General features: G+C 40.4%; 1 protein-coding gene across 1 annotated transcript; it reads right to left on the bottom strand.

Annotated features, from left to right (window-relative positions):
• Positions 1–2,653: 2,653 nt before the first annotated feature.
• Positions 2,654–12,847, bottom strand: NPY1R (neuropeptide Y receptor Y1). The gene is made up of 3 exons (XM_002199024.6): positions 12,544–12,847; positions 9,186–10,020; positions 2,654–9,065 (listed from the first exon to the last, which is right to left on the bottom strand). Exons 2-3 carry the CDS (start codon positions 9,882–9,884, stop codon positions 8,607–8,609), a joined length of 1,158 nt encoding a protein of 385 aa, XP_002199060.1. The 5' UTR covers positions 9,885–10,020; positions 12,544–12,847; the 3' UTR covers positions 2,654–8,606.
• Positions 12,848–15,284: the final 2,437 nt, after the last annotated feature.

The raw sequence follows: 15,284 nt of genomic DNA, 5'->3' as shown, positions 1-15,284 counted from the left end.
TTTATCAGGGTGGTTAAGTCTACCACAAGGATCAGGGCCTGTCTATGAACATGAAGCTTCTTCTGGCATCATCAACTGCATCTACTGCTTCCCTGATCAGGCAGCCTGTAGCAGACACTCCCTACAATGTCATCCACACTGGTTTGTTGTTTAATCCCCTCCCATAAGTTCTCAGCAGGCTCCTCATCCATCTTCAGAAGGGCTCTGTTTACTCTAACTGCTCTCTCCCAAAAGGGAGCCCTAAAGGGCAACTCCAGCCCTTTGTCATCCCATCCTGTCCTTCCTAAAGGGTCTGGATCTCTCCACTGCATTATTTCAGTCCTGGGAACCATCCCACTACATTGCCACGGTCCTAACAAGGCCACAGCCCTGCAATCCCATACATTTCTCTGCTTACTCACATTTATTTCCCATTCTGCATATATTTGTGTACAGGCACTTCAAAGACACTTGGACATGTCATTTCCCAGAAAGGATCAGGGAATTTTTCCCAATTTGGGGTCTTGTAGGCGTTTCCTTGCTTCCTAAAAATGCTTAAGGCCACTGAAGCTCTTTACTGTGGTTGTTTGCCTTCACTCACACCACTCTATGCCCTTTGCTAGGCCCTACCACTGTCCCTCACTCCCTCACAGGCTGCTGGCCTTCATTTGGTCTTCATCTCACATCCCTCCCAGTTTAAAGCCCTTCTTAGGAAGTCAGATATCCTGCTGGCAAAGATGCCTTTGCCTCACTTAGTGAGTTATATCCCATGTCTCCCAGGCAGGTGCTGATCCTCACACAGGGTCCCAGGGGCAGAGAAACCAAAACCCTCTTGCTAAAATAAATTCCACAGTCAGCACTGCTTGGTTTGTTTATTCTACCAACATGGTTTAAACATAAGAATGGCTAAAGGTTAAGGGTTTTATGTAAATTTATAAAATTCACTTGAAGTCAGACTCTTAACATGCTTCTATAAATGATAGTAAACATGTATATCTATATTCTACTGTGTAGAATTTAAGACTTCAGATGCTAACACCTATAATGTGTATGTCCTGCTTAAAAGAACAACCTTATTTAAATTACAGGTACTCAGTTTATCCAATACCATTTCACTCTCGCAAAGCTTCAGCAAATCTGTTGGGACTGAGTGAAAATCATCAAGGAATTCAAAAGCTAAGGTATTTAATTTCCTTATGTCACCCTAATCCTAGGCAAGATAAAATCTATGAGTCTAAAAAATCAATCTGACAGCTTCAGAGATTGATCTCATTTACCTACCTTATCCATATGATAAACTTCTGAACAATATCAGAGATGTTTCTGCAGCATTTGACTAATAGGAATGAGACCAGGCTCAGGCTTTATAATTTCATGAAGTCACTTGGTTATCTGAATGTATAAATTCCACTACAAAAATCATTAATACTTGAATTCAAGTTTCTGTATGTTGACTTAAATGTGCCCTTATCTAATTCTGAAGACAGTTGTTTTTTTGGTTTTAAGAAATGGCTTGCAGTGGTTTTATTCATGACTGCTTATGTTCCTGCTTAAGGTGCACCTCTACCAGGTAAATGCACAGCCTGTGCTGCATTCTGAGATTCCTTACTGCCTGAAGTGAATTTCAAATGTAAACTAACCTATGCTGTCTGGCTGTAAGTGATCATTTTTGGGTTGATTTTTTTTTACAAGATGAAAAAAGCAGCAGTAGTAGTAATCATCATCATCATCATCATCATCAAAAAAAGCCCACACTTTTGCTAGTGATGAATTGTTAGTACCCTCTCCAATTTTCTGTGAAGCAAATTGGCTTAAATCAGTAAGCCAGGCAGCTCAGTGGACACATTTAACTCGCAATTGTGTCAAGAAAATACATCAGAATAAAACTCACGGAAGAACTTAAGAGGATAACCATACTGTAAGAAGCAGCTGAACATGACTTTTTAATATGTCCCTTGGACTAATGCAGATGTTCAGACATGTATTGCACCTTAGTGCCACTTAAAAGAAGTACCTTACCCAAAGCTGATTTAAGTCAATGGGAGACTTTTCATTAACCCTCCAGTGTTTTAGGTGAGGCTTTAAGGCTTTTACTTCACCTGTCTAACTACAGGCATATCAGCATGGTGACTGACATCCAGGTGACAATCACTGTGCCCAAACTGATAATAATTCAAAGCTGAATTGAAGACCCTCAAACCTTACAGTCACAATAATAATGGAAATAAAAATCAGAGAAGGTAATCCTGTCCTGTCTTTTATATCTCTTAATTATACAACTTTTACTAGTCTTCAAGAGAAAGAAGTGAAGACTTTTCCATATATATCTTCAAGTATAGTACAAACAATGTGAAGCTTATAGGCAAGTGAGAGGCTGCAAGGCTAGGTAAGGATACAAAGTGGATTACCCAGTGTCTCTGAATGTCCTGGTGGTTGATCACCAAAAGAAAGTTTACTCTAGATGTGTAAGCTAAGCTGACATTTAGATTACATTAATTAAAATGATAAAAACAGCTTTAAATGAAAATGGCTGAATAACAGTATGCAACAACTACATTTTCAACTTCTCTATTGCCTGAAACATCTTCACATTGCCAGTCACATTTCTGCAGGCCCTATATGGCCTCTCACCCATATGTTCAAGCACAAAGTGAATAGGATCTTTCAAGGACACGTTTTCACAGACAGCTTTTATTAAGAAACAACATAAACAGAATAATAAAAACTTGGGAGAGTTTCATTGCTTGGGAGAGGCTGGGGCAGAGGGGAAGATTGCAAAGGGAAAAACAGCAGCACAGTATCAGTGTGGATATGAGCCAAGAGAGACAAGGAGGGCTTTGTTGGTCAGGTTACTCCTTCTGCCATAAACAGACCTTCTCCATGTTGTACAGAAGAAGCAGCAAATGGACTCGTGTGCAGTAGGTGGGTTCAATGAAAAGCTGTTATTTTTCGACTGTGCCAAAACCATTTCATTTCCTTTGTTTCAACAAGCAATTTATATTAATCCAAGATAAACAGTATTAAAAAATGCATTTTAAGAGTCATTTATAAACATCCATATTCTTTTTCTGGAAATGGGAGCAGAGAACCTGTTTATCATATATACTTCTTTGACCACTGCTTTGCTCAAAAAAACATTTACCTGTCAGCCTGTTGGGTCCCCAAAATAAATAAATAAATAATACAAATAAATAAATAACTATCTGATTCTCCCTTTGAGTCTTTTTGCATCTGACAGAAGGCATCAAGACTTCACCTAGATCTTCTGCTTTTTGTATCTCTTCCAAACTCTATTTCCCTTTATATCTGAAATGTTGCATAATTTGTAGCATGCTAGTTAACCATGCAGAGCATCTCCTGTGCAGCACTTTCAAATATGTTTTTACCTGGAGTAAATTCTTGCAACTAAGCCGGACCTATGATAAATAACTACATCATCAATTCAGCTATTTGAAAAACACAAGACAGTGTGTGCTGTCAGTTTTGCTGCAATGAGCTGGATGTTCTGTATGGACATACTTCCTCCACAGGCTTTGTAAATTACATACTTCTAAATTTTGAGAAACTTGCCTATGAAACACTTGCCGGAAGATAATTTTAATGAAAGAAACTATTTAAAGCACTGTCCTGAATAGAACTGAATTTTAGCATATACTCAGGCACTTTAAAAAAAATCAGAGTAAAAATTTCTACAGCTTCCTCAGAAAGCAGCTAGCAAGGGGATGAAATACAAAGTGATAACAGAAGCTCCATGGAAGATGGAGGAAGGGAGGCAGTAGCCCAGGCCCAGTGTTGCCCTGGAAGATGGCAGTCCTGCCACTTAGCAGCTGTATAGACAACTGAGGGAAAGACATTTTGGTAATGCATAGCACCAGAGTAGTGCAGCTGTGAGTGCCCTTGGAGACTAGGAAAGAAAGTTGAAGTTAGTCCTTGTGAATGCACTCCCAAATATTTGAAATATCAAATTCAGTCAGACGATTAACACTGTTATGCATGGGCAGAAATACTGAATAGAAATTATTTCTGATTACAGGTTAACTAAAGTGTAAGAGCCAAAGCTGATCACATTTTTTTCATCTTGGATGTTATACTCAAGCATTTGAAATTCTGCAAAACCTGTATAGAAGAATTTTCTTTCACATCAACTTTAATAATGACTTGGCTAATTAGTAATAATTCAGGGAAACAGACATGACATGTTAAAGAACACAAGAATGAAGAGGACATGGTAGATCTTGGAGCTGTATATATCCTTCAATTGAGAAATGACTGTCAACAAAATTTATCATTTAGTTATAATTATTATTCCTCTCCCCTTTCCACTTAACTGAATTAATCTGCTGCAAACAGAGATGTTATTTAAGCTTGTGTTTCTTACTGTTTTGTATGCTTTAAAATAAGAAGAGAAGATAGAAAATCTCCTTATTGTCTTCATTCTCTATGCACTGCTTTGGTAAATCCTTTGATACAAAGAAGTAGGAAGGAAAGCATTAAACTGAAGCATTATGAGGCCCAGAAAAAAAAAAATCCAGAGAAGAATCCAGGAAAAAAAAAAAAAAAAGAACAACACCCAAAAAAACCCCAAAAAAACAACTATATGCCATTAACTTACTTCCATAAAAAGCCAATAACCAAAATCTGATTTTTAGGAAAGAGTGTGAGCTTACAGCCAGCAATACCGTTTTATTTAGTAGAATGCCTAGGCAAATGGTTAACTTTAAAAAAGTTCTCAGTTTCACTGATCTGAGAACATTTCTCTGAGGTCAAAATGAGAATTTAATATACAGGCCTGGATTGAAACATATACTGATTTACAGTCTGAATATGAATCAGCATAAAATTTTGCCTTTAGGATCCATTAATAATAGCTGGTACTGTAGTTCAAGACCACAGAGTCAGAATATATGAGCCCTTAGCCATTCACACCTTCATCAGTGATGAGATGCAGTCAGCATCAGCTCAAGTCCCTTAGGGGTTCTGTCACGTTGACTTCTTTTCCTGGTTTAAATCTTCTCTTTATGTGGTCATAATGACAGGGTAGATTATATATATAGATATATATTTTTAAATTTCCAGTCCTCTCTTAGCCTACCAAAGGCAAGTTTTATTGTCAATTAATCACTTCCTTTCTTATTACCCTTTTAGAATGTTGATGTGAAAGTCATGAATTACTGTACATAGTAACAATGACACAACCATTTTTTGAAAAAAAAAAAAAAACAAAATGGGATCACAGACATTTATTAATATGATATACAAATATGCTGATTTATTTAGATTATGCAGAAATGTTAAATGTTTGGGGCCAATCAAAGTGACGTTTAAGATGCTAAAATAACTGACAAATGAAGCAAATACTAATGCTTATTAAATAGTTACATTTGTCATTTAAGGCTGGAGATTTGACATGAAATGTATGACACATAAATAATAAGATACATTATAGATCACTCACTGTTCTGTTTTTCTGTCAGTAAAACTTTTCTACAAGTCTGAAAGAATAAAAGGGAACTTCAGGTTTTTGAGACAGGAATCAACACATGCTGAAGTCTGGGATGTTTGACAAAACAGCACGTAGAAGAAATAAATATCAATTCAAAATGATTGAAAAATTATAGTGAAACACAAAACCTGTCAGTTTATCCTGTAAAGAAATTTAGCATATAGAGGAGAAGCCATTCTGGAGCTCTGAAAATTAAAAAGAGGATCAGTACTGCAGCTGGCTGTTGGGAGGGGAAAGCTTTGGAGAACTCCAGCATCAAGTCATGAAACCAAAGACAAAAATACTGCTCTTGGTAGATCTGAGCTACACCCCACAGATGTTAGGTCAGCACCTCAGAGAGACTACTTTTATCTCTGTTCTCATAACAAATTCTTCACAAGAGCCATGATTTTGCCTCTGAAATTCTCCAAATGCATTTTCCTGCAGAACAGTCCTTACGCTGTGTTCATTTCCACAGCCATTACAGGCAGTGTGCCCTGTGCTATTTGTGTGACAAAGCACTAACCTGCATCCTCAGCAGAGGCTCAAAAAGACTTCTGGCAGGGAAGTGAGGAAACATAAGAAGCCTGATCCTAGGACAGCAGTGCAGAGGAATAATGGCTCCTGAGCTTAAGAGGGATAAGCATGTTCCCATTTACATTTCACCCTGTTTATCAGGTGCTGGTGGGCAAAAAGCACCTGACATGCATTCTCAGGAGATGGCATGACACACTGTCAGGTGAGCTGCATGATTTGAGGCTGTACCTCAAGCAGGACAAATGCTGGCATATGAAGAATTACATTGCTATCCCACTGGAGACTTCCAAATCTTAGGACACACCTGGTTCAGGTCCCTGAGCACTCTAAAGTTCCTCTAAAGTTCCTCTACACCTACTCTGTAGAAGCACCTAATTGGTCAAAAATTTCCAGCAAACCAAGTGGAAAGTTTCTCAACTGTGTGAATTTTCTTTTTGCACTATATTGAAAGAAAGGGCTTTAAAAAAAAAAATGGGAAAAAGCCATAAAATTCACAGTGACTTTTTGTAATGTGAAAAACCCACTGTGACAATCTTAATAAAAAAAAGAACCCCATGGCTGTTTTTGTACATGGTATTTCATTGTGAAAATACACATACTTTGAAATATGGAAATTGTTGCAAAGTGAGTGAGAAATAATTTCAGGAAACCCCTGTCAAGTTATTAACAACATATTCCATGGAGAAAGTCAAAGAAAAATGAAATCTCATAAAATACAAAAGGCCAAAGCTCTGAAAGAACCTTCTGTCTTATAATTAATTTTCTACATTCTGTCTCTGTTCTCAAGCACAGAAAACTCCTTTTAAATTAAATTATCTTCCAATAGAGAAATACATGGAATTATAATGCACAAGAACACATTGCTACTTTAATATTCTACACTATTTATAAGCCAGCACAAGGCACGGTGTTTCACTTTTAAGTACTAGCAACCCAAATCATTTTAATTTTTTAGGCATTTATCTATGTCAAATTTAGAACATATGAAATTCACCATAACATCCTGAGATATTTTTGCTTAGAAATGTATCACATCAGATTTCCATTTATGTTGCATTTACATTTATATCCATTTTAAAGACCCTCTTGTATGCCAGAATGATTTAAAGTGACCTTGCTGAAAGAAAGTCAGGTCTATATTGTATTTTAAAAAGCTGATTATTCAAAAAGACATTGATGATATAGCAAAGTACACTGTATGACACAGAACCTCAGCTGGCTGATACTGTTGTAATTTCATTTACAGCATTCAAGTTATGTGGTTTCCCTCAACTGGGATCTAGCCACGAATATTTTGTTTAATTAGAGAATATATATTTTAAGAAGTAACAGAGGTCTATTGTGTATATTTGGCAAATGTTTCCACACTTCAACCAACTGTGGGAACTGTGAGTTTGGAAGCTAAACATACCAATTATACCTAACCTATATTCATACCCTTCTTTTAAATTTTGCAGGTCTTGATTAAACCATCCTTTGCCTTGGAGATTGTCCAGGTTTATGCCATTGCACCTGAACACAAAGGTGCACAAAGTATTATGAGGCTATATATAATTTATATAAATCAACACTAATTACTATGAAAAGTCTCAGGTAGCTCAATCTTACTTTTTTAATACCAGACCTGAATTTCTCTGTCACCTGTGAGGATGGAATTTCACCTTGTCAAGACAGCAAACAGTCCCATCTCCCTCTAGATTCTGGACATAGGTCTCAAGGAGAATTTACATGGTTCACAGGCTCGGAACAGATGGTACATTTCATCCCAGTAACAGTAACTCCTGTCACTGATGCCAGATAAAAATGGGTTTTGGATTTTTTAAATTAAAAAGCCTGTGTTATTAAAACCAGCTGTAATCATTTGGGACTGAAGCCCCATTTATGTTTTCATTTGCTGTGCTGAAGCATCAGTTATCCCATTGTGCTCTGTGGAATTACTGTAGGCTTTTATTCTTGTAAATGAGAACAGAATTTCTTTCTTAATCCTGTCTTTGAAACTAAGTGATTACAGCCCAAATTGCCTCTTTGAATGAGACAACTGTATGTCCCCATTTAAACATATTATATAGGTTTAACAGATTTTTTTTTTTTTTTTTGCAAACCTACACTGATTTTACAGGGTTTTAATGTTGATCAAAGGATGAATTAAAAAAAAAAAAAAACTCCTCTTCAAATCAGAATTTCCTAGTTTTATTCTTTGGTGGATGTCCTCTGTAATGACAGTGCCCCTCTGGTTCATATTGTTTCTAATGGTTATGAATAGACATGCCTGAAAACTACTACTTTGAAAAAAATCAATAAGTAAACCTTTGTGCTGAAGCACAGAACTGTACAAAGAAAACAGAACAAAAACGGCTGATGAAAACCATAGGTAGTAGCAGGTCTGACTATGTCTTAAAATAAAATTCAGATATAACTTCTGTGAACTAAAGCAGTAAAAGGGGCAAAAATGCACAGCACATAATTTCAAAGTGACAACAATCAAAGTTCCTTGGAAAAGGAAGAAAAACATTACCCTTTTTGTACTTGTTATGTAATTGTGCTTGTCCTTGGGCACACTTCACCTGCAATCACACTTCTTGCAGCTTGATGTAGAATTTTTATTACTTTATATTTTTTCATCATCATCGCTATTTATTTTTTTAAATGCGATGGGGCTTGCCTGCCTTAAAGAGGTTTTTGAAACATCTGTGTGCATGGTGGACATGGCTATAGTCTCATAATCCTCCTCACGGGAGTGGAAGTGACAAAAATGAAAAAAAAACTGCAGGTCCCTTTGGAAGTTCTTATTGAGAAACCCGTAGAAGATGGGATTCACACAGGTGGAGATCATGGCAGTGAGGTGGCAAATCAGGAACAACAGGTTGTGGCTGCAGGTAGCAACAGGCAGAATTTCATGATTCCAATCAAACACGATATTGAAGATGGTGAGAGGCAGCCAGCAAACTGCAAATGCAACCACTATTGATATCAGCATGATGTTGATCCTTTTGGTTTCAGAGGATCTGTACTTACTGTCTCTCATCTTGTCCATCATGTTGTTCCTTTTTTTTAACCGTATGTATATCTGCAGGAAATTCAACAAAGAGAAACACATGGGAGAAATTAACCTACCAGGGTCATCTTTGCAAGAATAAACAAACATCAGGTAGAACGAAGTACATATTGCAAGAGGATTCTATCTTACCTTCAGGTAGCAAATAAATATAAAACAAAGTGGTCCAAAGTACTGAATCACCAAAAGCGTTGTGGTATAAGAAAGCCTGGCAGTGTCCCAGGGGAACAGATCCAAGCATACATATTTGTCCTTATATTCATCAAATGTTACATTTCTGAAGGGCTCATCTGTTAATACATGGTAGATCAGGAAAGGCAAGGAGGAAGCTGTGGCTAAAATCCATATGGCAGCAATCCCCATGTAGGCATGTCTGTTGTTCGGCCTCCAGCCGCGGGGATTGATGATCAGCTGATGACGCTCAATAGCAATCAGGACCAAAGAAAAGACCGAGACAGTGATGGAGGCACATTGCACAAAAGGGTTCAACTTGCACATGGCCTCCCCAAAAATCCAGTGGTCCATTAAAGTGTACACAAAGGTAAAAGGAAGACACATGATGGTCACTAGGAGATCAGAAAACGACAGGTTGACAATGAGGATGTTGGTAACATTGCGCATCTCCTTTTGTTTTAAAATAATGACAATCAAGGCCAGATTCCCAGAGACTCCCAGAATTATCACAGTCCCATAAGCCAAGGCCAAAGTGAAGACCATGGCCAAAGGCACATGGCAATCTTCGTCATCAAACTGCAAGATCTGCGAGTTCATCTCCGAAAAATTCAGGTGCCCGGAAATATTTCCCAGCGGGGCGACAACCGAGGTATTCATGTTGTTCCCAACTCGCCGCCGACCTTCGGCGCCGCCGCCTTCATGCAGACCGCTCCGAGCTCAGAGCGCGCCCATCAGCCCCGCAGCGGAGCCCGGGCCGAGCCCGCTCCTCAGTGCCGCATGTCCCTCGCAGCACCTGGGGAGAAGGGAAGCAGCAGGGCCGGTCACCGCCCCGGCCGGAGCGGCGCGCCCGCGGCCCGCGGCAGCGGAGCCGCCCCGCGGGGCTGCGCAGGGGGGCAGCGGGCAGGACCGAGACACGGGACGGCCAGCGGGGGGGACACGGGCCCTGCCCGGCCCGTCGCACGAAAGAGCGAGCCGGGAAGCAATTTCACCCTTCCACCAGCGCAGCCTCCACTTTATGTTTTACATCTCATTTTCACAAGTTTAATCTGCAAACGTCTGCTTTCTTAAACTGCTCTAAGTGAAATTATATCCAAGCATCACATGAGGAGGAGGGGAAAGCCCATCTGACTAATGTGACGGGTGGAAAAATGATTCAATTGCTGCTTTTTTTTTCCCAAAACACATACACTTGATGTTGAGCAACCAAGTGCCCTCAACAGCACTGGCACTGAGTCAAAGATAAATCAGGAACTCTGAACACTTTAATCTTAACTAGCAGGGCTGTGCAGCAAAGAAAGAAGAATATAAGACAAAAGACAAAACTTGGCAAGTTTTAAACACTGCAGAAAATATCTTTAGCCATGCAAGGGAAATAGGCATGCTTAAATAACCACCCCTTTGCAAGGCCTTGGATTCTAGAAATCTGAAAATCAAGTATATGTGTTCAGAAGGCAAGTTAAAAAATAAAATCAAATTAATTGATAAACCATTTAAAAACCTTAATTGATAACCTGACACACCTTTACTTCAACTTGCCATTAGTGCCATTGAATCTGGGCATCATTAGTGGCACTACATTCCATACTGAATTTGGAACTTTCTCTCTGCCCACTCCTGTGAGCTAAATTTATCACTCATTTAACCTTAGGTTATGGTAATAAAAGTAATGCCACTTAAAATTCACGCAAGTGGGTTTCAAACACGACTTCATATGGCATTTATCAGAAAAGCTGTAAAAACATTGCCCACTAAAATGTACTTCAAGAGAAGTTACCCTGAATAGGTGAGCTTTTGTTCTTAAATGATACTCGATATAAATCTCTGTACTACGTAAGTCTCTAAAGAAGAATTGTCTTTGTCCCTTCCTGACAGGCACCCTTTTAAGCAGGCACATGCTGGGCACCAGAGATGGGGCTGCCTCCTCCCTAGGGCAGAGCCAGGGTGTGAGGGCTGGGCTTGCAGCTCCTCCTGAGGGTCAGCCGAAGGATGACCATGGCAATGCCACGCCTTGTCACTGCTGTCAGGAGCAAACCCCTGCTGAACCTCTTCTGGCTCTTTCAATCAACACAAGGCTACATGAAACTGACAGGCAACGTAGCTTGCATCTGAGTGACATTTTACTGTGAGAGTTAACAGCAGTGATTTCAGACAAAAGGCTTCTCTGTCTGACTGCTCTGATTTTCAAGCCATCTAGGTATGCACCTGAGTATTATCTCTCTCTCCTTCTGGCCTTTGCTAACTAAATTTATCAGATCTCCTAGTCTCCTAAAACTCCTGTTTTAGGGTCTAATAAAGATATTTCCACCCCCAGGACCTCTTGAAGCATCACTTCTGTCACAGCCAGAAGTAGGTGCTTTACCCAAATGGAAAGTGTGTGGCTGATGTGAAAAGCCAGGGCTCCTTAATTCTCACAGTGTAACTTTATCATAGTCTGAAAATCATCTGGATTTAGTCATGAACTCCACCATCACTTGTAGCATGAGATGGGCACTCTAGCCCTGTGACTTGATAGAATGATGGCAAGAGCAGGCGAGGAGCCGTGTCCTGCAAGGAGGGAGCCGGGCAAATTCTTTCACCAGCCAGGACCAAACTGCCCCCAGCAATTTGGGTATCCAGGGTTTCATGTTCTTGGTTTTTCTACTTGCTTAGCTGAGCTCTGCTCTTGCTTATTTATTAAATATCAAACTAAACCATAAAATGCTACTGCTCCTTCTCCCCTCATCTTTCCCATAGCAGAGATGTAACCTCTCTGATGCGTGCAAGAGGGTGTCTAGGAACCAGCCCACTGCCATCAAGTGACGAGGAGTCCTTCTTTCCTGTCCTTCCGCAAAATGGACCAGACAACAGAGGGGCATGAAGTTCAATCTCACAGACAGCTGCACTGTTCCTTGTCTCCTAAACCTCCAGCTCCCAACTCAGGAAGGAGATCCCTCCCCACTGAGTGATGGCTAGGCATGGGGAAAGCCCATAGCTCTGCAGACCCTTCTGGCTGATTGCAGTCTCCTCTACCATGCACACCCTCCCGACTCTCTATGAGAGATTTTGTTCAAAAGTTTATCACCAGCAGACAAAAAGGGTTAAATATAGTACTGTGAGGTGAATAGAAATGCACAGTAAAACTAGCAGAGCTGATCAAAAGCAAAAACAAAATGCTGTCAGCCCAAGCTGAAGGTTCACCCAGCTGCACGAAAGTTCTACCTGAAGCCTAATCCTCCCTTAGATTTTGTCACTTGCACCTAAAACAGCAGGCAAACACCAGCCTAACTGGCACACAACCACCCAGAGCCACAGAAAAGCAACCACAGGGGAAACTCACCTTGCAACTGCTCTGCCCGTCTTTGGTCTGCTCAGAGGCTGGCCCAGGAGGCTGGATGGAGAAGGAGCAGGGAAAGGAGAAGGATCCTTTGGTATTTCTCCAGTCAGATCCTAAAGATTGGTGAAGAAGGCTGGAGACTCCCCCTTAAAGCTGAACTCCACCTTACCCCAGTATCACATGATGGTGCTCTACGGAGTAGATCCTGAAAACCACACTGCAAGCACATCACCTTTAAACTGCACATCTGGGGGTGGGTTGCCTAGTAATTCCGAAAGAAATGCAATTAAATATTGAAACAAAAGGGGGGGCTGGGGGCAGAGCGCAAGGAAAAGCTCAGGAAGGGAGACAGTTTCAAATCGGTCTGCCTGTTTCATTTTGTCTGCAAGTTATTGCCATCTTGTGGCCAAACTAAAGATGCAAAAAGAAGCTGTTAGGGGACGAGGAAGCAAATTTCAGCATAGCGAGCAAGTTACAAAGTTTGGGTTTGGCTTTTTAAACCAGTACAGCTAGTTTATGGTCTGCATTTATCGTGAATAGCCATGACCGGACCAATAAGAAATGTCAAGTTCCTGAAACATCTTGCTGCCTCACTCACAAAAAGCCATGTAAACTCAGGTCTCTTTTTCTGAACTTATCTTAAAAACGTATTTACTTCAATGGGCATAAAAGACAGAGTAGGTTGGGAAGTCTGCAAGAAGTTATCCAGATAAATGTAAAGCAACACTTTGAAAATGCCTTGGCACAACCCGTAGACTGTAATAGGTGTTTGTATTTCTTGGAAAACAGAAGTTCCCTAATTTGTCCAAGATCCCAGACTGAATTTTCCTATGTAAGGAGTTGCATGCTCTCACATTCTTACCCTCAGATATGCATCTATTTTATGGCAACACTTGTGTCATGAATAACTCTCAATTGAGAAACCAGGTTAATTACAGCTAAATAAATTAGTTGCACAGAATCAATGAATGTGATTTTTTTTTTTTTTTTCAGAAAAAGCCATACAGGAAGATTTCAGAACCCAGAATAAGGGTGATGTTTGCACTGTATTTACAGGAGCTTGGCTCAACTGCATTGTAATTGCAGTCCTTGATGTAAGAAAGACAACTGCAGGCACACTGCGAGGCTGCTATAAACCAGTAGCCGTGGTGCTGCTGACATTTTAGGAGCAGCAGCCAGAAGGAAAGTGCAGGCTGTGTATAATGCCTGAACTCAACTCTCAAGAACTTCAGTCCTATGTAGGTCATTAGCATGCGTGCCTTTGAGCAGAGCAAAAGTAGGTACGCTCAGGCAGGGATCCAAGCTGAAGGTCTCATAAAGAGCACATTTGTGTCTGAAGCAGTGACATTCACATGTCACATGGACATGTACAACTGAGACCCCTCATTGCTTTGGATGTAGAATGATATATCCACACTGTCCAATAAAGATATTTTTAAGGGCAATAGATGTATTGCTAGGCAGAGAAAAACCCTTTTTTTTAATGCCAGAATGTTTCCACTACTTCCCTGTAATGTTCTTACCCATATGGTCAACATGGCTATTTAAAAATTAAAATAAGCATTCTGTGATACAAAATTGCAAATTCTGTGATACAGAATTCCTGTTGCACTCTGCTAACAGGAATCCAAGTCAGAGATACATTTTTAAGACCAATTCAGAATAAAAGACCTTTACATAGCAAGCTAGGGAGCTGCAGGGGTAGCTTTTGTGAGAAGAGTACACCCATGTTGATCAGAACCATTTCCAAAATGCACCCACAGCTGACCAGAGCAGAGATTCCACCCCACCACTGCCTCTGGTGAGAACCATGGTGACACAAGTTGTTCTCCAATAGCCCATGCAGGACTATGGTAGGAGCAGATATCCATGCTGTGGTCCATGGAGAGGAATCCACAGAGGAGCAGTCCATTCCTGAAGGACTGAAACCCATGGGACAGACCCATACTGGAGCAGGGGAACATCATGAGGAGGGAGGAGCAGCAGAGAAAAAGGGTGATGAACTGACCAGAACTCCCATTCCCTATCCCACTGCAGTACTCAGAGGGGTGGGAATATAGAGCAGTTGGAAGACAAGACTGATGCTGAGCTTAGAAAGACAGGGATGTAAGAGCTGTGAATTTTGCCTTTGTTTCTCACCATTCTATTCTAGATTTAGATTTAAAGAAGGTACCACAGAGCCATTCATTGACTAAATGCCAATTTTTCAGAAGTGTCTGAATTTCCTCGCAACACTGACTCCTTTTCTCTTTCTTCCACACAGCTGGCTGACTTTTTCCTGTCCCTATCATGACTGCCTGACCCTATCTATCACTAGTTGCACATACTAACCCTGACCATCCCTAACACAAACAGCCAACCCTTGCTCCTTGCAGCAGAAGAGTCAACTGACATCAGCCCTCAAACTCTGCTCTCAACTAGCTGAGCCACTCTTTTATAACCCATCCTTATTGGACCATCCTTATTGGACACACCTGTGCCCTGTTAAAGGCAAGGCTGTTCCTACTCTTTGATAATTAGTACAGCTGCAACCCCTCAGGGGTGAGATTGCCTTCAGCACTACCTCTATTCTCTCACAATCCATCCTCCCACATATATCCTCCATAGGAAAATCAGACATTAGCAGGTCCTGGCTATTCTGTGCATCTCTAGCCTCAACACCAAACTGATGGTCTCTATCTGGAGCTCCAAGCTCACAAAGATGTCAAATAATTGCTCATAACTCTTATTTTATTGATGATGAC

The sequence above is a fragment of the Taeniopygia guttata genome, chromosome 4 (assembly GCF_048771995.1).
Source record: "Taeniopygia guttata chromosome 4, bTaeGut7.mat, whole genome shotgun sequence".
Lineage (NCBI taxonomy): Eukaryota > Metazoa > Chordata > Aves > Passeriformes > Estrildidae > Taeniopygia > Taeniopygia guttata.
The sequence above is the reverse complement of the archived record's forward strand: the minus strand, read 5'-3'. Positions and strand labels throughout refer to the sequence as shown.

Excerpts from the sequence above, each read along its gene's own strand:
- NPY1R (XM_002199024.6), bottom strand. The coding sequence starts at position 9,884 with ATGAATACCTCGGTTGTCGCCCCGCTGGGAAATATTTCCGGGCACCTG. Across the intron at positions 9,066-9,185 it reads TATTTATTTGCTACCTGAAG|ATATACATACGGTTAAAAAA; the intron begins GTAAGATAGAAT and ends AATTTCCTGCAG.